Source organism: Leptodactylus fuscus, chromosome 5 (genome assembly GCF_031893055.1).
Source record: "Leptodactylus fuscus isolate aLepFus1 chromosome 5, aLepFus1.hap2, whole genome shotgun sequence".
Taxonomy (NCBI): Eukaryota; Metazoa; Chordata; class Amphibia; order Anura; family Leptodactylidae; genus Leptodactylus; species Leptodactylus fuscus.
The window spans coordinates 38439896-38463096 of record NC_134269.1 but is presented as its reverse complement, the minus strand read 5'-3'; the positions used below and the strand labels follow the sequence as shown (position 1 = coordinate 38463096).

General features: G+C 43.9%; 2 protein-coding genes across 4 annotated transcripts in view; one reads left to right on the top strand and one right to left on the bottom strand.

Moving 5' to 3' along the window:
* AEBP1 (AE binding protein 1) overlaps nt 1-7027 on the top strand; it is a 53258-nt gene extending 46231 nt beyond the window's left edge. Inside the window, exons 14-22 of the mRNA XM_075272948.1 lie at nt 403-547; nt 1030-1118; nt 1206-1329; nt 1431-1627; nt 1743-1922; nt 2004-2397; nt 3193-3332; nt 4345-4444; nt 6052-7027. Of these exons, the coding sequence (XP_075129049.1) occupies nt 403-547; nt 1030-1118; nt 1206-1329; nt 1431-1627; nt 1743-1922; nt 2004-2397; nt 3193-3332; nt 4345-4444; nt 6052-6596 (1914 nt within the window). The 3' untranslated portion in view covers nt 6597-7027. The remainder of the gene's footprint in view (nt 1-402; nt 548-1029; nt 1119-1205; nt 1330-1430; nt 1628-1742; nt 1923-2003; nt 2398-3192; nt 3333-4344; nt 4445-6051) is intronic.
* Nucleotides 7028-8073: 1046 nt separating this feature from the next.
* Nucleotides 8074-21077, bottom strand: POLD2 (DNA polymerase delta 2, accessory subunit). Of its 3 annotated transcripts, none has more exons than XM_075272974.1 (11): nt 21025-21077; nt 19402-19630; nt 19079-19200; nt 16769-16892; nt 14189-14303; nt 12909-13107; nt 12012-12092; nt 10951-11108; nt 10750-10877; nt 9985-10086; nt 8074-9281 (listed from the first exon to the last, which is right to left on the bottom strand). In XM_075272974.1, exons 2-11 carry the CDS (start codon nt 19619-19621, stop codon nt 9139-9141), a joined length of 1392 nt encoding a protein of 463 aa, XP_075129075.1. In that variant the 5' UTR covers nt 19622-19630; nt 21025-21077; the 3' UTR covers nt 8074-9138. The 3 variants fall into 3 exon arrangements, with proteins under 3 accessions (XP_075129075.1, XP_075129073.1, XP_075129074.1); XM_075272972.1 differs by having other exon boundaries at nt 19402-19648; nt 20999-21063; XM_075272973.1 differs by having other exon boundaries at nt 20999-21061.
* Nucleotides 21078-23201: the final 2124 nt, after the last annotated feature.

Sequence of the window (23201 nt, the reverse complement as noted above, 5' to 3'; positions counted from 1 at the left end):
TTCTATAGGGCCCTTAGACTAGACAGTCTTAAAATGTGCCCATAGTGGGAATCTGGTACATTTTTAGTCTGTCTAGTTTAGGTTTATTTACTATGTCTAAAACATATAATTAATATTGCGGACACGTTAAGCCAGAATTCTTGCATATTTAGCTTGGTTTTCTCCCTACTGTATTAATGTATGTATTATTCTAGAACTCTTAGGCTTTATGCATAGAAACTGATCTAAGACAATAGCAGTGTCCCAGCAACCAATCAGAACTCAGCTTTTATGCCTCCAAGCTCTGAAATCATGAAGGCTATGCTGTGATTGGTTGCTTTGGACTTTATATTAGATAAGTGTGATAAATGGGTTCTACAGTGTTTGTTATGTACTTAAAGATAAAATTCTGTCTCTTTGTAGATGTTCTATGGAAACGTGGACAAGGATACACCGGTGCAAACAGACTTTCCTGAACCTGTGGTAGCAAGATTCATCCGTGTATACCCACAGACCTGGAATGGCAGCCTGTGCATGCGCATAGAAGTCTTAGGATGTCCAATATCCAGTAAGAAAACTCAGTCTTAAATAGTGGATTTTGTTCATGGCGTCCTACAAATAATCTGGTCGAATGAAAAAAATAAAAAATGTACAACCCAAAGACTGTCGAAAAGAAGACAAGAAACAATGGGTAGAAGCAGGGGCATAACTACATGGAGTGTACAGGCAGCAATTGCTACCAGGCCCTACAGTCATGGGGGGGCCCAAAGGCTATATATACTCTATATGAGAGTTGTTGGCCATGTGACAGCTATTACTACTAAATACCCCCTCCCCAATACATATCCAGGCTCAGGTGGAGGCTTACTTCACTTGACAACAAAGGATTGAGTATGCTGGGAGACGGTCAAGGCAAAACCATGATAAATGGATGATCACCATGTTCACCCGACATTTACCTAATGTGCACGGCCACTTTTATATTGACATTACCTTCTTTTTTTGACTCGGCTATTCTCTCCTATAACATTGGCTTCATTTTCTTTCCAGATGTGGTCAGCTATTACAGCCAGAATGAAGTGATAACATCTGCAGATAACCTGGATTTCAGGCATCACAATTACAAAGATATGAGGCAGGTGAGTATTTCTTCACTATGGTCACCGCCATCACCACCGCCTTACTTTTAACTTCCTGACATCTCTGTTCTGTCATTCCATATTCAGCTCATGAAAGTTGTAAATGAAGAATGTCCAACCATCACTCGAATATATAACATCGGAAAGACGGCTAAAGGACTGAAGATATATGCAATGGAGATTTCAGATAATCCAGGAGAACATGAAGTAGGTAAGGAAGTCATAGGGTACATAACAAAATGGATTTCAAATAACAATGGTGGAGATGAAGGGATAAACAACTGTTATTTATAATCCTAATCTGTGTTACAGGGGAACCAGAATTTCGGTATACAGCTGGTCTTCATGGTAATGAGGTTCTAGGTCGGGAGTTGCTTCTTCTTCTCATGCAATTTATGTGCAAGGAATATCGAGATGGCAACCCCCGAATAACAACTCTAGTCCATGAGACCAGGATTCATCTTGTGCCCTCACTAAACCCTGATGGGTATGAGATTGCCAGTCCAATGGTGAGTATACATTTACAAGGACCTCTAATCCCAGCGACTGCCCATTAACAAGACAGGTGAGTTTTCTTGGGGGGAAAAACACCCAACCTTTGACCTCAAATTTGTTGACTCACAGGGCTCAGAACTTGGAAATTGGGCACTCGGTCATTGGACAGAAGAAGGCTATGATATTTTCACCAACTTCCCAGACCTTAACACAGCACTATGGGCAGCGGAGGACAGGAAGTTGGTTCCTCACCGGTATCCCAACAATAACATACCTATTCCAGAAAGCTATCTGGCAGAAGATGCCACAGTAAGTCTTGTATGTAAATCTAGATGTTGATTAGAATTAAGTGAATGATGTGATAAAGACTTCAATGTATTTCCTGGCTAGGTGGCAACAGAGACCAGAGCAATCATCGCTTGGATGGATAAAATTCCTTTTGTTCTGGGAGCGAACCTACAAGGTGGAGAAAAGCTGGTTTCTTACCCATATGATATGGCAAGAGCGGTGAAGGAAGAAGAACAACCACCACCGCGGTATCGTCATCATTATCTCCAAGAAGAGGAGGAGGATGAAGAGGAGGAGTCAGTCTCTCAAGTTGGAGCAGAAGATGAAGAAGGAGTTTCCAAGACATACGACAATGCTATTTTCCGGTGGCTCGCCATCTCCTATGCCTCAGCTCATTTAACCATGGGAGAGATCGCTCGTGGTAGCTGCCACGCAGATGACTTCACCAAGGGAATGGGCATTGTCAATGGAGCAAAATGGAGGCCTGTCTCTGGCAGTAAGTAACTCATTTATAGCAGTTTCCACAAGGCCTATAGAAGATAAGCTTGAAGGACCACTATACTCTCTCCATTACTCCCAGTAGTAGGTCTTCACCCTCCCTGCAGAGTCACTCAATACCTTCACCGATAAAAAATGAAGGAGTTGTTGGAATGGAATAAAACTTTCTCAATGTGAATATAATATTACAGAAAAAGGAGAAGTTTATTGGGAAAAACAGAACAAGTGAAAGGAGGTTCCTAGTATCTTGATGGGTCTACCTCTAGGTTGGATACAAGATGGAATATGGTTGGGCATAAAGGTCCTATATGGTATATTGCAGCACATTTATCCACATATGTTACAGCTGGTCCCATAAACGCTTCATTTATGATAAATGTGGCCTAGCGGGGACATTCCTGCCAGGCAGTGTGTAGCAAAGGCAGGATAGAAGTGTTAGATCCTAAACAGAACCTGGATTCGTCACTAGACAATATGGTTCCAGTCTATTATCAGTGGACTACTATACAGGCGACAGCAGCTTGTAGTCAATGGCAGGCCATGTTTTGGGTTCTGTGATATCAAATTTCCTTCTGTTCTGTTTTGGGTTTGCTTTTTTTTATAAATTGCATTACATAGGGGGAAAAAAACACAACATACAGCTCTATTCTTTATGACGGACACCACATCAGAACCTGACATCATAAGTCAATGGGATCCATAAGAAGCCATTGTTGTCTGGTATTGTCATTTTCGATTTTTGCTGCAATGGTGACAATGACAATCTGAGCTCCCTTACTTTTCTCCCCGCCAGGTATGAATGACTTCAGTTACTTACATACTAATTGTATGGAGCTCTCCGTATATCTGGGTTGTGACAAGTTCCCGCATGAGAGTGAACTGGCTGAGGAATGGGAGAATAACAAGGAATCTTTACTTACCTTCATGGAGCAGGTGACCCATCTTTAGCTGTCGATAAAGTACCTATGTGTGTGCTGTATAGTCCAGATCATTTATCGTGTATGTCACAATAAGGAAGCTGTATAGCAGGGGTAGGGAACGTACGGCTCTCCAGCTGTTGCAAAACTACAACTCCCAGCATGCATACTGGCTCTGCTGTTCTGGGAACTCCCATGGAAGTGAATGGAGCATGCTGGGAGTTGTAGTTTCACAGCAGCTGGAGAGCCGAAAGTTCCCTACCCCTGCTGTATAGGATTAGAAAAAAAATGGCTACCAGCATCTGGTATTGCAGATCAGTTCAACTGAAGGGATTGGGACCGAGGTGCAATACCACACACAACCTGTGAACAGGTGTGGTGCTGTTTATGGAAGAAAGCAGGCATGTTTTTCTAATGATGGACAACCCCCTTTAATATAGAACTTGGTGTAACATATAGCCTAAGGATTTAGGATCGTTAGATATATATTTTAAGTGATTTTAAAGTCTATAGATGAACTTTATGAAGACCGGCATTTTGGATGCGCCTCACTTTATGACAAGGCCGCATGATATGTCATCAGCATGTGTTCTTTGGGGGTCCAACGTCTGGACTGGACAGATCAGCTGTTGCAGCTGCCTCTGGATGTTGGAAGTTGCTATGGATGGGGAACACGTGCAGTACCACTGTTATTCATGTAATAGGAGAGGCGCTGCAATTCCCTGGAACTATTGCTAGGCAGTGGATGGGGCTGCTGCGCCACTCCTATAACTTGAATGGGACGCACCACACGTACTGCTCATCCACTAGCAGCTTCTGCAATAGGTGATCTATGTGGGGTTCGGGTGTCAGACTCCCACAGATCTCATACGGATAACCTATCCAGTGGATTGCTCATCACTATGAAATCTCCATTTGGGACGGCAAAGCCCCTTTAACTTATACTGCAAATTGTATTGCAAGACATATTGAGAAATCTGGCTGAAGAACTCTGCAAGTGAAGTAAAATGCCTACTTTATTCTTACAGGTTCATCGTGGGATTAAAGGCATCGTAACGGATCGCCACGGGGAGCCAATAGCTAACGCAACGATCTCGGTTGCAGAAATACAGCACAATGTTAAAACAGGTAAAGGATATCTATTAAGAAACTACAAACAAAAAAAAGTTGTTTTTTTTTTGGTTTTTTTTAGCCCAAAAGCCGCATGATTTTCTTATACTTTGTGTTCCATGAGTGGACCTTGTACACAGAGGCAGAATATTGTACAGTATTACAGATAAATGGTGGTCAGTTTACTTAGACATTAAACATTTATCTGTTGCTCAGAAACCTACAGTAATTCAGGTTGTAGACTATAGAAAATAAAAGTGGTTATATGGGATCATGAACAGCACCACACCTGTTCCCCAGGTCTTATGTGGTATTGCAGCTCACTTCTTTTCACTTTAATCCAGCTCTCGGATACAGGCCATATTTCTGGATTATGATAGTCTGTGTAGGAGACCACGAATCTGGAGACAAAACTCAGGATGGGTCCTATTCCGGTCTATTTTGTGGCCCAGGCTCAATAACTGGAATGTATCAGTGTATGGAGGGCAAGAACAGCACACGGATATGATCCATGTGTCATTCCTACTGTTTTATCCAAGAATCACACATGAAAATGTTTGTGTACATGTAGCCTTACTATGATACTGGGAGTCTGTGGACAGAATGTAGTCTGGAAAATATGGCCAATATATGGACTATTTTCTGGAGGAAATAAACCTGTGTTCATCTGGACTCAAAGGAGTTAGGCTGCAGTACCAGAGACAACCATGGACAGGTGTGGCACTGTATCTGGAACAAAGCAGCTATGTTTTTTTCTCCCCTTAAAGGGTGCCAGAGTTTTCACCTGCATCTGTAGGGTAGTCTGTAATATGACTATATTTCTGCTGCTAATAGCCCCATTATGGCTGCAGTGCATTTTATATTACTGTCTACTAGAGATGAGCGAACACTGTTCGGATCAGCCGATCCGAACAGCACGCTCCCATAGAAATGAATGGAATCACCTGGCACGCAGACTTTGCCGGCGGCCGGCCGATTAACCCCCCGCGTGCCGGCCGCTTCCATTCATTTCTATGGGAGCGTGCTGTTCGGAACGGCTGTTCCGAACAGTGTTCGCTCATCTCTACTGTCTACAGCAGGGGGCATATACAATAAGGAGTAGTCTGTCCCTCCCCTATCTATTACTACTGGTATTAACGGGTTTCTTTACATGTAATTCTACCAGGAATAACTGTAAAATAGTGAATAACCAAGGAAACCCGAGTGACCGTAATATAGGAGAAACAGAAACACGGAACTGTGAATTCAGGTTATGATGCAGCTAAAAAGATCCCTGACACAGAAAAAAATAAATAAATCTATGAGCATAGTCATGAAAACTGCTTACTGTGTATGACTAATATCCCATTAGGAATAGCACAAACAGCCACTGAGAAATAAATATACTCACTGCACTTACTGGGAACCAGTCTTGCTTTTGATGGTAGCTAGGGGCAGAACCTCTATAGTAACAGGGAGTGAACAGCAATTTATCTAGAAGGGAGACACTTAGTGGCAGAAACTTTTCAAGAAGAAACAACATTTGTAAATAAAGTACATTACATTTTGGTTCTGAATCACATGCTCTATTAAATTAAACAAATTTGTCTGTTGCAATTACACTACGACCTTTCCTATTTTGACAGAAAGCGGTGGTGACTACTGGCGTATTCTCAACCCAGGGGAGTACCGAGTGACTGCACGGGCCGAAGGCTTTACACAGAGCACCAAGACATGTATTGTCGGCTATGAAATGGGGGCGACTCACTGCAACTTTGTGTTGGCCCATTCTAACTGGCAAAGAATCAAGGAAATAATTGCAATGAAAGGGAAGGGACCTCTTCGCTTGGCTCCTCCTGGAGGACGTCGCCTCACCCCAGCCGCCAGACAACGTATGCAGAGAAGACGAATGTGGTTGAATCGCCAGCGCAATCTCACCACCACTCTTCCACCAACAACCACTCCTTTTGTTCCAACCACCACCTTACCTCCCACTGAGACTCCCACAACCATGCCTCCCCGCAGACTGGAGCCCCCTACACCTTCTGAATCTCTATGGGACACAGAAACCGAGACCTACACAGAAATAGTCACAGAAGTGGAGACAGAAACCTGGGAAGAGGAGGGCACTACACCGGTAGCCCCATTCACCACAGCAGAGACTTACACCATAAACTTTGGGGACTTCTGAGAGGGCCACCTCAACGGAGAAGGGTTACAAATTGATGTTTGAGCGTCGTAAAGGGTTAAAGTTTCTACCCCAGAGGGGTCAATTCTACATGTATATATAGATCTGATCATCTGTAAACCGGGCCCACTCTAATAAAATCAAGTGGCCCGATCTTTACATTTACACCTCTTTTTTATCTGGAATCTTCGAATGATCAGGACATATACTTTATGACAGGGGAGTTAAAAGGGTTGTCCTGCTTCGCCCCATTCACTTCAATGTGGAAATGAGATGCAATACCAGATACAGCCAGTGGATAAGAGTGGCGCTGACGCTGTGGACAATCCCTTTAACAAATGAAGTGTACACGCCTGCCAATCCGAAGCACAAGAGTCTGCAGGCCATACAAATTTATAGTCACACTGATCTCCAATAAAGTTTCTACACGTTTTTCTAATACCTGTAAAATACTTGGTCATAATTTACATTAACAAAGAAGGGAGGAAAAAGGGCAACTAAAAGCCGGGCTGTATGAGAGAGAACATTTTATTACCTCGCTCAGTGTCACATGTACATATAAAAATACAATATAAACAACAGTATACAATACACAGAAACCCAAGTACTGCACTATAGTGCGCCAGATATGGGAGATACAATTCATGTGGGGGAGTCTGTAACCAGATATAACAAGGCATTTGACTTAAAGGTACAGGAAACCTGGAAACGAAAGAAGTTTAAGTAACTTTTATTTTATTTGTTTGCTATTGTGTTGCATAGGGTGGACATTTTTGTAATATATTTCATTAACCTATCTAACTTCTTTCTTATTAGAAAACAGGCTGTAAAATTCTTATTACCAATGCTCTAACTGAGCTGTCACTAGGGAAAGTCTGTACGCATTTTTATTGTGAATGTAATGTAGAGCTGAAGTATTTAACAAAGAGCTGTGTGGTCACATCATATGGCTATCTCTCCGGATATATATGCTGCCAAGATTAAAATACTTGCTATATAAGGATTAGAGATTGGGAATTCAATTCTTGATAGATATATTAAAAAAATAAATCATATACCCTATTGTGTTTTTAACTAGTACTATCTGTAGTAGCTGAGATAGAGTATATGATCAGAGTGTACAACCAGAGATACAGGCATTTGAATTGGCAAATGCTACAGGCTCTATGTACTGCATTGAGTGGAGGTATAGAGGATAGACCAGGGGTAGGGAACCTTTGGCTCTCCAGCTGCTGTGAAACTACAACTCCCAGCATGGTCCATTCACTTCCATGGGAGTTCCCAGAACAGCAGAGCCAGTATGCATGCTGGGAGTTGTAGTTTTGCAACAGCTGGAGAGCCGTACGTTCCCTACCCCTGGGATAGACCATCGTTGGCAGTGCTTAGTTAGAGGATCGCTGATGGGAAATGTACAGCCTGTTTTCTATTAAAAAGGAAGTTAGATAGGTTAACTAAGTATATTACAAAAATGTTAACCACACACAATAGCAAAAAAAAAAAAAAAAAAAAAAAGACAGTCTTGTAGAAATCCACCATAGAATATGGTTTAATGGGGCTTGCAGGCTTATTAATTGATGGCCTAGCTTTAGGACAGGTCATCAATAACAAATTAGTTGAGGTCTGACACGTAACACTACAATTGATGTAAAGAGACTGTAGCTTTCAGGAGAGCACTGCATCCTCTTTACTGCACACAAAGCACAGTGCTTGGTACAACAGCTCCACCATGTTTACTTAAAGGGGTTCTGAAGGATTAGAAAACATGTCTGCTGGTCACACAGAAATGCTACAGTTCAGTCTCATTAAAATGAATAGTACCTAACTCAAGCATGGCCATGTGACCAACATGAGGCCAAGTGGAAGCCCTTTAATATGGGTCTGAGCTTCAAACAGGACATATGAACGATGAATGTAACTTCACTTAGCTTATAAAGCAGAAGCAGCGTTCAGATAGAGCAGCAGCCACTTCAAACAGGTGATCCACAGAGGTCTTGGGTGTCAGACTGATACTAAAGATAGGTCATCAATTGATAAAAGCCTGGAAAACCTATATAATCTCCTGCTGCTCAGCAAACCAACTGAGGTGACAGGGATTGGCAGAAGACAGGACAGAGGGGGAGGCTCCTGCTGCAGCCAGTTGTCTTACAGCCAGTCACAGGATAGTGAAGAGAAGGAGGACATGGCTCAGCTCCTGGGACCCCGAAAGAAGATCTATTTATATACTTCTTAGTTCCAGGAGATGAAGCCACCCCCCAATGCACCAACCATCTCACAGATGCACCCTATTTAGAATTGAAGAACTCAAAATTGAGGGACTAAACATTGCCACCACTGCGCAGACACAAGGTGTGTCCAGAGATTAGCTTGCCAACAAATCTAGCCTGATGCTGACCCAGTGACAGCCATAACATTACCCAGGAATATGTAACAAAGACAATGGGTGTCCTGCAAACAGAACTAAAGTGTTACATCATTATCACCTACAACGTGGATAAGGCTCAGAGAAGATTTGGATAATTCAGTGTTTGGGGATGAAGGCACAAAGTCAGTCACTAGACTCCTCATCTGCGCTGAATCCAGAGAAGCATACGGGCTGGCACTGCAGGGTGCGGAGGTTTACCAGGCAGGCTGTCTGGGTGCGGCTGAAGTCTGGCACGGTGACAAGAAGAACCTTTTGCCCCTCTGCTCCTGTGGAGAACATACAAGGCAAGGATATTACACCCTGGATTACATTCCTCTTACCATTAAAGATCACAGAACATGCGTTCAGAGATGTCATATGACCTGACCAAGCCTACAACCTAGAGCAAGGGGGATTATTACCTAAATCAAAATCATGGATAATCAGGCATTTTAGCTTGATTATGATTAATGTTGATTTAGGCCACGCCCCCTTTAATATCACATCCCTTTTAGAATAGGAGTTGGCCGTCGCCTGGTGGTTTAGTTCCGACCGAAAACAGTCCAGGACAGTAAAGCTGCAGGGACTACTAGCACCATACATGACTATGATGCGGGGAGTCCAGGTCCTGGATTGCAGTTTGGTCTTCTGCATCCAGTCGGTATCTCCAGGACTTAGGTTAGGGCTACAAGGGGAACTCTTGTTGTGACATGTCTCAGGGCCCAAAATCGCAGAGTAGAGCAGCTTTTATAGGAAGTAATGAAAGCGAATGTGGTCACGTTGTGTCTTGTAAGTTGCCACAACATGACAGTCACAAGTCTTGCAACTGGTGTTTTATGATAGTGGCACCTTACTAGGCACAATGTGACCGCCGAGAAAACGGATTCCGCCAAGCTCTATTACTGGTTTGCAGCCACTCATAGAGAGAGTGTTAGGTAAATTCCTGCGGATGCAGTATCCTCAACAAAGATGGATCAATCGTATACATACCTGTCACTTCTTTGCAGCTAAACTTGGGGGCGCTTCCACAAAAATACACATGGGGGCAGGAGTGCAGAATGAATGGGTCTGACTTGTAGAATGGGTAGCACCCTGCAAAAAAGCATACAAACACATTCAGAGACAGAAATATGAAGAACTGCATTATTGGAAGGACTACGCTAGATAGAAGCACTGTATCTGATCTTGGCCCGGTACCACAGCTAGCCACTGTACCCGTTTGTAAGAGTGCACAAGCCTGGAGGATTTTAATGACGGAAGACAAACTTTAAGGAAAGTTGTCAAACGTGGCGCAGTTGTCCCCAGCAACAAGTGGATAGCTCTGGGTTGTATGCAGTTATGAGCTGTGGTCAATCCCTGCTCTAGTAATCTATACAGGATAGAATTAATGCAGATGGGCAATTTAAAGGGATACTCTTGGGTCAGTCAGTCACGGCTGCAATGGTAATGTGAAAACTACATAGATTCATGGCCCTCAGGACAGGGGATACGCGTCTGATTTGTTGGAGTCTGACCACTATCAATCCCACCGATCTCTAAAATGGGGATCCAGTGCCCCCCATTTAAATGGAGTAGTGGTTAAAAGGGATTGTCCAGGGTAAACCCGTTTTTTGCCTGGAGGCTGGGGAAGGTGAAAAAAAAAAAAACAACCACATCCTTACCGACTATTTGTAATAATGGAAAATAAATAACATAGATTACTGGACATGTAGATGTATTTTCATTGAGTAATACGTTACATAGATTCCCCCTTACCTAAAGTATCTGGAGCAGTGGGACACATGTGCCCGACTTGTAAGGTCCATTCCAGGATCTCCAGGTAGTCCTGCATACTGGAGTACTTGTATATGTCATTGATGTTTTGACCAGCTGAGCCAAGGAACCTGTGGAAATATCAGATGGTCAGACTCGGCTCTAGCCATTCATTATTACATTGCGTAGTGGTGAAATGAGTACCTGACGCCATCGATTTCTGCTTCATAGGGGTTTGTTACCAGTTGAAGAGTGGAGAACGGTGCGGACTGCGGGAACATGCAGCGATGCAGGGGCTGCTGAGGAAGGATGTAGTTTGTAGGATCAAAGGCGCCGGGCATGACATCCACGAAGACCGAGGTCTAAGGACAGAGATAGATTATGTACACACTGTGGCTACCATACTCTAATTGAGGGTAAATCCTGGGAGCTAGTATGAAGGTTTCAATATTATGATGTCATTACTAGAGATGAGCGAACACTGTTCGGATCAGCTGATCCGAACAGCACGCTCCCATAGAAATGATTGGAAGCACGTGGCACGTACGCTTTGCCGGCGGCCGGTCGCTTAACCCCCCGCGTGCTGGCCGCTTCCATTCATTTCTATGGGAGCGTGCTGTTCGGAACGGCTGTTGCACTTTGTCTATGTACCATTTTCTCCTATTACATGCTGCCTATGGCAAAGTGTCATAGAGGTTCACTAATGATCCGCCTGGGTGTCCTCAATAGGCCAGGGTTGTCATTTGTTTCCCCTCAATCTCACTCCCAGGGTTTACCTATCCCTAGACAATATGGTGGCACTCACAATTCACCAAGACATCGAAAAAGAAAAATGTCGGCAACCGCATAGTCTCTGATCGAGACATTGTCACTCAGTCTCCAGTGGAGGTCCAGAAACAATGGCGACCACTAAGAAGGCACCGTGTTTAGAGTCCTGTCATGAGTCACACATGTATGGCAGATGTCAGGAACCGGTTGAATTTGTTATTGCTTATTTTCCACTGTAACATGAACATCTGGACATGTAATGCAGTCTTGGTCTGCTCAGGCCCAGCGATCACAATCTCTTCCTGAAGCTGTCGGCTCCGTACACTGGTGCTTTAGACATTCAGGATTCACTATACCATAAATGACTATGATGCAGAGTTCAATTCACACAATTGAGCTCAGTCCCAAAAATACGGACCAATTTTCCTGGACGGGACTGCGTTGCTTGAAAACGACCTCGGAGAAGTTAAAAAACAATTGTATGTGCCAACACTTACACTGAGCTGGAGAAGGATTTCATCAAGCATCTTCACGGCTTCTACACTCGCTGCTTGAGTCTTCTTACTCAGATATTTTGCCTGAAGGGTATAGAAGATGAAAAGGTTTAGAGGTCTTCTATGCAATGAGAACATAAGAAAGCAGCTTCAATAGTCCTGTGAGGGTGAAAACAAGTCGCAGGTGTCCGACTATGGCAGACATGTTGTTTTTTAATGCAGGTGTCAGCCGAGACCTTTACACAGCTCCTGGCCATAGCTAGTAGAAAAACCTGTGTTGTCCCAGTCATTTCCTGATAAGTTATATAATGTTACTATAGAATATATACTGCAATACCCTGAAAATTACAATTTTTTTCTTCATATTTTGGGGTTTGGAGACGTGATGTGCTTTCTTGCCGAATACTGTTCCGATATTCCAACGATGCACACACAAATTTCATTAAGGTTACATTCATATGACCTTTGACCATTGTATAAGCCATGCTACCCCCGATGCCGCCCCTCCTACCTCATAGATTGTAAGCTCTTGTGAGCAGGGCCCTCAGTCCCATTGTGTGAAGTGACTATTTCTTTGTAATGCATATCTTTGTCTGCACGTGAACCCTACAAATTGTACAGCGCTGTGGAATATATTGACTCTATATTAATAAAATGTATTATACCTGCGCCGAGGTCTCTGTTACAGTGTTCGCCTGAAAATCGGCGGAGGAAAAAGTCATGCACAGGCTTAACAGGACAGACACCCAACAGACCCCATTATAGTGAACAGGTGTATCTGTTATCTTGGTGGTCCGCCTCTCCTTTATTCTGGTCCTCCGACAGAAGGAACACCGTATAATGAGTATATATTTATATGGTCTGACAACCGCACCATAGTACTAGAAATAAGTGATATACCTTATTCAGAGAATCCTTGCCCTGAGTGTTCTCGCTCAGCAGGTTTCCGGCGAGAATAACGCGAGATATCCGGGCCGCACAGCCCTGTTCCTCTTCTGCTCCAGCCTGTCCAGTCACCAAATCAAGAAGCAGCTGCAACCCCAGCAGACTGTCCCCACTGCCCCCGCCAAGGCCCAACCCGGACGTCAGCAGCACATACCTATAATAGACAATAAAAGACTGGTTTACTGCATAGAAGAGAAAACAGCAAGATATACCAGACCCTACACCATGTATAACACAATATCAGTTTTATCTGTATTGCTAGAAAGCTGACAGTGCACTATATTCAGCGCCCCCTTCCTCTCCTTGCAGTACTTGTCCATAGATGAGTATTGGGGGAGGCGTTCCTCCCCGCTTTCACAGTATACTAAATGCTCTGCTGTGAAGAAGGACGTTCCTGTCAGACTGTCAGGAACGCCCTTCTGACGGTGAAGAGCTACCATAACGGCACCGATAGCTCTTCTCCAGGGGCACAGATCGGGAAAGCCGACAGTGCGCTGAATTCAGCGCACTGTCGGCTTTCTAGCGGTATATAAAACGGCCTGTGCCCCAGGAGGTGAAAGAGCTGTGTGTCTGTACAGTTCTGCAACCCAGTACTATGGAGAAGTTATCTTCCATGGAGCCTACACCGCCGCACACGTATGTACTCTTCATAGATTGGTTGGAACACTAATGCTGAACATACCAGACTGACTGCTATGGCCAGCACCAGTGTTTTACTCCATAGTCATTTACATGCATACATGGCCCCCAGTGGCTCCTGTGATCTCTTGAATCCATTATAACCCCAGATCAGAGCGCGGCATGCATGTGCGTTCAATTACGTGGCTGCTTATTTGCAAATCCCTCATGAGAAAACTTTGCTTTGTACTTTCCCAAAACTAAAGTCTTATGATTACAAGTTCATTGCCCCCACAAAATCCGGCAGAAAGCCAAGTCTTTCAAGACACACCACAGGCTTGTACTGATCCTCGAAGATGGCAAAATGACTATTTACCTATCCAGCAAGAGCTATCTTTACTGAAATCCTGATCCGTGTTATGTCAGTCTAAGTTTTCTGTATTAACATTCCACATACCCGGGTTTGGCTGCAGAATAATTGTGGTTTGCATGGTTTGCTTCTAAGAGAAAAAAGATTTTTCCAAAATAAAAATCGGCTGTCAGCAGAAAGCTTATGGAGAAGGAAGAACAAGCTCCTAGATGCTACCTAAATACCCAATGTGCAAAGGGGGACCCACCTGTCCTCCTGCAGATCTGGAAGAGGAGACTGTGCGGGAAGGGAAGCTAAGCAAAAATCTTCCACCATGAATTTTCCAGCCTCACCTTCTATGCCGAGGACTGCTATCACAGCACCTAGGAAAGCATATGGAAGATAGAGGTTATATAGACAGATAGGTGAGGGGTGGGAGTGCAGCTGCAGTATCTCCTTAAAGGGGCTATGGAAGGAAATAAAGTTTTTCAGTGATTGAAAGTTGGGACGGCAGTGAAACAAGACATCCGGCCCTGCTCTGCATGTCTAAGAATTGGGTGAGCGGGCGTTGAGGTCATGGGGGGTTGTCGAAGGGAGTCACGTGGGACTTGCATATATATTAGTGATTTACATTATCATATTATACAGTGAAGTGACCAAAACTATTTCCCTGAAAATCTCTCTGACAGACTGGAGTATGGGACTGCATGCTGTGAGAATGGACTGAACAAAATATGGTACAGATATTGTCTTCTTTACCAAGTGAGAAGTTCTGCGATTCCCCCTATGATGCTGAATTATTGTACTAGGGGCAAGACAACTTTGTGCAGGTTAAAGGGTTCCAGGGTTCCAACATTGATCTGCCCATTAGATTGATCAATATCAATTCTGCAGGGGTCCACCACCTGGCGACACCCCACAATCAGCTGTCTGAAGACATCACTGCATTGGGGTGAGTGCTGCGGCCTAGTCACTGCTTACCAGGCACATCACTGTACACGGTATAGCAGTATGTGCTTGGTATTACAGCTCAGGCGTAACTTGAATAGGAGGAACTCCTGTGACGTCACTGGCCTAACAAGCTGCTGCTTAGAACAGCTGATCTGAAGCGGCACAGAGTGTTGGACCCAGGCTGATCTGGTATTGATAACCTATAGTAAGGATAGATCACCAATATTTATGTCCAGATATTAAAAAGGTTGTATCAGGAATACATAACGGGGCAACTTTACTAAGACTGATGTATCATACACAAAAGTATGACCGGCAAAGGTACCAAGTGATTTATAAAGAAGCTGCGGCTTCTTCACAAGTCTGACCCACGTTCCGACAACTGAATGGAAATCTAAGTCAGATAGGAACAGAGTTTAAATAAATCAGTCAGGCTGAGGCGTCCCCCTGTCGGCGAGCCTTAATCCCCACCCACATTCAGAGATTGTAGTTGGTAAGATGTGGATTGCGACTTGAGGCACATATTTGGCACAAGAGAGGGCCTTACTCAAAACGTGTACCTCAATATCATCACACCACTAAAGTTTTCTGGCATAGAGGGAATAATGAATTCCTCTCTCACAAGCCCTAAGGGCACATGGACAAGTAGAGGGTGCTTCCTCCTTCCTCTGTATAAGCAGATCCTGTTCTGGTAGGCTTGAACCATCCTTGTATTAATCTAAATGAGTGAATGTAATAACAGATACAAGTAATGCAGGGCAAATGGCTAGCTGGCTGATGCAATTTGCTGAGAATGGGGGCCCAGTGTGACCAGCTGCATACCCCAAAAGGACACATTTCTGATGAGACTATCAGTTTAAGAACTTGGCACACATTGGGCTCCCAGGCAGCTACATGTGACCTGAATATTACCATTGTTCTCCATCTTTAAGAGTCTCCTGGGGAATGGTCTTATAGTATGGTTGAACTTATCATGGGGTACCAATATGCCTTTCATGTAGTTAAATATACCTACCTCAGTCATTTATAGCATATCCACAGGCTATATCATATCCATTTAAAAAAATATGGTTTCCCAAACTCTGAGTCACAGCCACTGTGCCTAGAAAGAAGGCCACATATGTGCTGCTCTCATCATTCACCTCTGTCAGGGTTCTGAAAGCAAACATGGCTCCCATAGAAGTGAATTAAGAGATCAGCCATCTATTTAGTCAAAGAATCATCAGGATGCAGATCCCCATTTGAGAAACATGCAGGTCCCACAGGTAGGACCATATATATTTGTAGGACCATATGTATACTGTGGATATGCTGTAAATGCCCAGTTTGGGAACTCCTCTTTAAGCTGAGGCCACATGTTGTGGAAACACTACTTTTTTATTGCATATTTTGTTGTGTCATTTTAAGGCTTTAGCCTTTCACCTCCTGGGACACATGTGGTGTAATACATTGTTAGAAAGCCGACTGTATGCTGAATTCAGCGCACTATCGGCTTTCCCATTCTTTGCCCCCAATGAAGAGCTATCGGTGCCGGTACCGTAGCTCTTCACTGTCAGAAGGGTGTTTCTGACAGTTAGTCAGGAACACCCCTCCTCAGAGTAGTGTCCATAGCGATGTACTGTGAGAGGAGGAGGAACGCCCCCCTCCCCTCCTGATAGTACTCGTTCATAGGCAAGTACTGGGGGGGACGCGTTCCTCACTGACTGTCAGGAACGCCCTTCTAACAGTGGAGAGCTACGGTACCGGCACCGATAGCTCTTCACCGGGCACACAGAATGGGAAAGCCGATAGCACGCTGAATTCAGCGCACTGTTGGCTTTCTAGTGGTGTATTACACCGCATGTGCCCGAGGACATGAAAGGTCCTCTTTAAATACAGAGGTTGTGGGGGAACTCACCAGTCACAAACATCTGCACATCCGTGGCACCCTCCAATCTTATCCTCTGTAGCTCGTCCTCCAGTATCAATTCATCTGAATCACTGATATATTTATGCCTTGCAGGCTGGGGCAGGAGATTGTGCTAGAGACAAGGGAACAAAATGACAGATGTATGTATATGTATATAACATGTCTCACAAAGACAAGCATCATATTCCTCCACACAATGTACTAGTGTAATAAAGGCTGTACGGCTCTGGAGGGGGCGAACCTTCCAGACTTGGCATTGTTATATGTAACTTATTTGCACTGTTTATTTGGTATCATATTTTTTAGAATCTTGATTCAATTACAGTAAATGCCTCAAAGTATGAATCAATGGTAACAATGCCAAGCCGTCAGTCATGGATTCATTGTTTAGTTAGGGAGGAACCTCCCGCTTATGATAACAATCTGCAGCGGAGGAGCGTTCAGAAGAACGACAAGTATATCCAGACCGCTCATGTAAGTCACTGCACATCTTTGCCGGGTGTCTGTCCAATGCAGATCCATCAGAAATCGCCGGACAAAAAAGTGCTGCAAGTTAAAAATAACCCGACAAAGTGCAGATGTGAATGTAGCGCATGAAGTATCAAAGGGGCACATAGTTATACTGAGCACGGTGCGGCTTCTGCTCTTACTCTTGTAGATCTCTCCATACTCTGTATATCTGAGCTACTTACACTTTATTTTATGGGCTACCTCCTATTTTAGTAAAAATCTGACATTTCACCTGATCAGGGGCAGGAGCGTTCAGCGGCACTGTGTTCATTTATAAGGCCACGTTCACTGAGGGGTTTTTTGCAGGTGTATTTTGAAGTAGAATCATCCAAAAAAAGTCACCCATCTCTCCCATCCATCTCAGTTAAAGTCAGTCTGATTTTTTTTTCCTCATGACCTATCTTCAGGTGGATTCTGAATACAAAGCCCATTGAAACGAATAGGAGGCAGAAAAAACAGACTGCAACAATCCACAAGCCTGCCTCCCAATAATTTCATTGGGCTTCGTAAGTCAGCATCCGCCTGAAGATGATCCTGGACACTTCCTTTTTCCTCTAGCTGAAAAAAAAATCAGAGGAAAAAGTCTGATACTGACTCTCACTGAGATGGGTGGGAGAGTTGGGTGCCATTTTTTAAGGCTGATTAAAATCCACCTGCAAAACACTTAGGCCGGGTTCACATCTGCGTCCCGGCCTCCATTATGCAGGTTTCCGTTTCCTGCCTGAAATTGGGCAGGAGACAGAAACCTGCAGGCATTTATCAAGCCCAATCATTTAAAGAGGACCTTTCATCAGATTGGGCACAGGCAGTTCTATATACTGCTGGAAAGCTGACAGTGCGCTGAATTCAGCACACTGTTGGCTTTCCCGATCTGTGCCCCTGGTAAATCGCTATCGGTCCCGGTACCGTAGCTCTTTACAGTCAGAAGGGCATTTCTGACAGTCTGTCAGGTACGTCCTTCTCCACAGCAGCACCTATCGCACTGTACAGTGTGAGCGGGGAGGAACGCCCCCTCCCTCTGCTCACAGTGCTTGTCCATAGACGAATATTATCAGGAGGGGAGGGAGCGTTCCTCCCCAGTCTTAGAGCACAACGAGATAGGCGCTGCTGTGGAGAAGGACATACCTGATGCTTTTTGAACAATCTTACCGCTCATTTTGCTTTCCAAGAGAGAAAAAGTGGTAGAGAGCTCAGTGTCTGGGGATAATAAGACACATACATAACAGCAATGTATAGCAGCTAGTGTTGAGGTGACTGACGCCTGACTGCTGATGAATACATCTCTGCATATCCAGTCGGATAGTGATTAAAGGCATTGGGTGCCACCTTCTGGGAGATTCCAGAACTACATGACAACAGGAGGAATCATCCAGCCACTATATCATGATTCATAACTCAGGATTAAAGGCTATAATATGGAAGTATATTGCCATGGACCTGAGACCCCACAATCTTGAGAAAGAAGAGGCTGCAGCCGCGCTCTCAATGACAGGTAAGTATAATACTGACTATATTCATTTACCATACCAATCTTATGTTCCCACAGGATAAAAGTGTTCCCTGAGGTTCTTTCCCTATTAAACTAAACAGGCCCATTTGGCTAATCCCAGCATGCATGTATATACACATTAGTGTAAGCCTTGGCATGTATATAGGCACATTAGTGGAAGCCTTGGCACATAGATAAACATAAGATAAACATAAACATAAACATAGATAAACATAAGAAAATAAAGACAGTGAGAAGTATGAACAGAAAGTGACCGCAGATAAGGGCAATGCTTGTACCTCTTCACTTATCTCCCGCAGGATGGACGGCTGCAGTTCCATGGACTTGAACAAGGTTCCTACCACACAGCACCTCTCCACCGCCTGCAGCTCACATAATTTCCGCACAGCTATATCTTCACCTGTATGAGAAACACTATGTATAAGGCAGACCCGGACTCAGAATCATACATAACAGCTTGGTGTTTTTCAATGTTCCGTAACCTGTTGCAGACCTGTCAGCAGAATACACAAGGCCGCACCAAATCCATTTATGTACCTATGTAACTGTATTTATGTGGTATGATCTGCTTATAAGTCCACTTATACATATATATGCATACCCCATTTCTTCTTTGCACGCTCTATAAGAAGTGGCCTCATCTGTAGTAGTCGGGTGGCATAGATGTGGGCATACTGGCGGGTAAAGGAGCGTTCCCCCAGTCGATAGTTCTCTGAGCGATTGGTGTACAGTGCATTGGACACTCTGGTAAGAGTAGCAGGGGCTTCAGAAGGCGGCGACAGGAGTCCAGGCCCTTGACCAACAGCTAGATCTGTGAACATGATGGCAACCTGTAAAATAAGGAGAGTCTGGGTAAACAAAATGTATTACCAACGTATCCAGGGAATATCCACATTGCTGGAAAATATTATTTTTCTTGAAAAAGACGAACACTGGAAGACCATGCACACTGTGGGGTCATTGCTACTCATAATCAAGGATCATTAATGTCTTCTGTTTAATTGTATTGGTTATTGTAATGCTTGTAACTATTATAATATTTAATTGATATATATCTATCTATCACACTGAGCGTATACTCGGTGTAAAGGCAAACATTGTTAGCTTTTCCCACAATGCTTGGCCAGTAGCAAAGCATTGTGGGAAATAATCACCGATCTCAATCCCACCTAAAAAGATCATGTTCAGAATTCCGATGGCGATCGTGAAATTTTCTCGACCGCCGATCGGAATCCGATCTTTTCCGAACACAATCGCTCAACCCTAGTCATCACTCCGTATGTCCTGAAGAACCCCTTATGGCTAAAGCCCCATGTTGCAGAAATTCATCCTGGCCCAACTGGCGCAGGGCATAATAGATTAATGAAGAGGCTCCGCCTCCTTCATAAATCAATCCCTCACCCGTGTGCCTGCATGGCAACACCAGTTGCTTGCGTAGATTTCCATTGCAAGTCATACCAGAAAAGTGGTGTGAGTAATAATAAATATATCGGGCCGAGGAGTCCTTGCTCTAGTCTGCAAACGTGGCAGTGAAGCACAGAACTGGGGTAGTGGCACAGAACTGGAGCAAAACAGGACCACATGTCAATCCCTCTACGCTGGATTTCTGGTGTAGAGGGATTGACATCCCCCATTGTCATGTATTGGCAAATAGACCACTAGATAAATGAGTGGTAGCACAGTTTTACATCATTGCCTAGTTATGGGAATTTACCAATATGAATGGGGCACCCGGGCGCACGTGGGCATCCTCCCCATTCACTTCTATGGGACTGCTGACAAATGGTATAATTCTATTCATACCAACTCCATAATAAGTCCAGAATTGGGCATCAGGCGCTACATGGATCATGTGGGTGACTGATTGGTCTTGGCGTCATGGCTTTATTCTATGAGACCCCTCAGATATTGATACAATGACATAGTTCTGTCTCTATGGATTACTATGGGTGAATGTGTCATCCATAACACTGTATTTAGTGTAGCGCTCAACCCCATGCTGAGATCTGTAGTCCCTAAACAGCTGAGAGCTCTAAGCAGTGATAGGTAATGGATACTAATGGTGTGACATGTGACACTACAATTCCAAGGATGCCATGCTGCCCATTACAATGCATCCATCCATAAACCTGCTCACATACAGGACGAACACATCTACCATCGTCTATATTATCATGAGGGATCTGTATCACCCTCACCTAAAGCAAGAGCACCAAGTCCTCACCCTCCGCTAGCTCCCGCCACTGCAGCCCGTCTTTCAGCTGTCCCGCCGTGCGCTGTCCCGTGACGTCATCACTAAGCGGCGACGTCTGATGGCGGCCATGATGGGAAGGTCGTAAATAGCCATTCACTAGAGATGATAGAGGGAAAAACGACGCGCGCACGGCCCCTTGAGGTGACAGTGAGTATTGTATCTGATGTATGAGCTGCAGTGAGGTGTCCAGCTGCCTAGAAAGCTTCCTAACCTATGTATGTATATATATATATATATATATATATATATATATATATATATATATATATATCTCTATCTTATAAAAATGAATTCTTGTCTGTCTGTCTGTCCGTCTGTCTGTCTGTCTGTGCTCTAATGTGAACCAAACGACCGGACCGATCTTCACCAAATTTGGTACAGAGATACTTCAGGTATCCGGGAAGGTTTAAGACAAGACTCCAACTCGCTCGGACGTAACGTTGCTGAGATACAGCATTCCAAACACAGTGCCCCCCCCCTTAGCCAATACAAACCTGCAAGACTTTCACTCATATTCCAACTGCAATACACACGGTCACTCCACATGCACAATACAACACTGATATCCAAACTGAGATACACTCGACGAAGCCGAGTGTGGGCGAAACGCGCGTCAGGCGTTTCTTACAGTCCCACCGGCCTCAGACCGAGCTCCCCCTATTGCTACCTTCATTTGTTACTTTGGATCATAGGAAACATGTCGGTACCTACGGGTATGTATTAAGGGTGACCTTATTGGGGTACACTTTTTTACCTATTCACCACCTTCTATTTTTTATTGATTGTACTATATGGTTAGTGGACATGTGATATCTAGTCCTCTTACCTAGGTTTGGTGTGTAATATTAGGTATTTAGTCTATATTAGGGAATATATTCCCTTTTTGTGATTCTTGTGACTTTTTTCTTAGTATCCTTCTATTATCTTCTATAGTTGGGGGTATACTCTGTGTGATTGCCGGTGGGAGGGTTATGGTACTCCTCTGCGATTTAATGGGGAAATTTACCCTTTTTTCCCATGTGTCTCCCCTGTTTGTTTATGTATTATATTGTCTTATGTGATATTTATTAATAAAATTATATATTTTTTATGTTTTGTGTCTCAAGTAGTTTGAATTATATTCTGTATTTGTTTTGAGGCCAGTTTGTTTTATTCTGCTGGGTTCTAGTTTTTGGTTTTCAACATACAAAATACACCAGTGCAAAACTGGACAATTCTTATGGGGCCACTACACAAACATAAAATGTAATATACCCGTGCGAAGCCGGGTCCTCCCTCTAGTATATATATATATATATATATATATATATATATATATATATATATATATATATCTCCCTATCTTATAAAAATGAATTCTTGTCTGTCTGTCTGTCTGTCCGTCTGTCAGTCTGTACTCTAATGCGAACCAAACGACTGGACCGATCTTCACCAAATTTGGTACAGAGATACTTCAGGTATCCGGGAAGGTTTAAGACGAGACTCCAACTCGCTCGGACGTACCGTTGCTGAGATACAGCATTCCAAACACAGTGCCCCCCCCCCCTTAGCCAATACAAACCTGCAAGTCTTTCACTCATATTCCAACTGCAATACACACAGTCACTCCACATACACAATACAACACTGATATCCAAACTGAGATACACGCATCAGAGGATTAGATACACGTGTCTGCACAAAGTACCACACGCCGGGGGATTGGATACACGCATCTGCACACAGTTCCACACACCAGAGCATAAGATATGCACATCTGCACACAGTACCACATGCCGTAGGATTAGATACGCGCCTCTTCACACAATACCACACAGGGGAGGATTAGATACGTGTGTCTGCTTACAGTACCACACTTTGTAGGATTAGATACATGCCTCTGCACACAGTACCACAAGCCAGAGAATTAGATACGCACATCAGCACACAGTACCACACAGGGAAGAATTAGATACGCGCATCTGCACACAGTACCACACGCCAAAGGATTAGATACGCGCGTCTACACACAGTTCCACACGCCGTAGGATTAGATATGCGACTCTTCACACAATACCACACAGGGGAGGATTAGATACGTGTGTCTGCATACAGTACCACACTTTGGAGGATTAGATACAAGCCTCTGCACACAGTACCACAAGCCA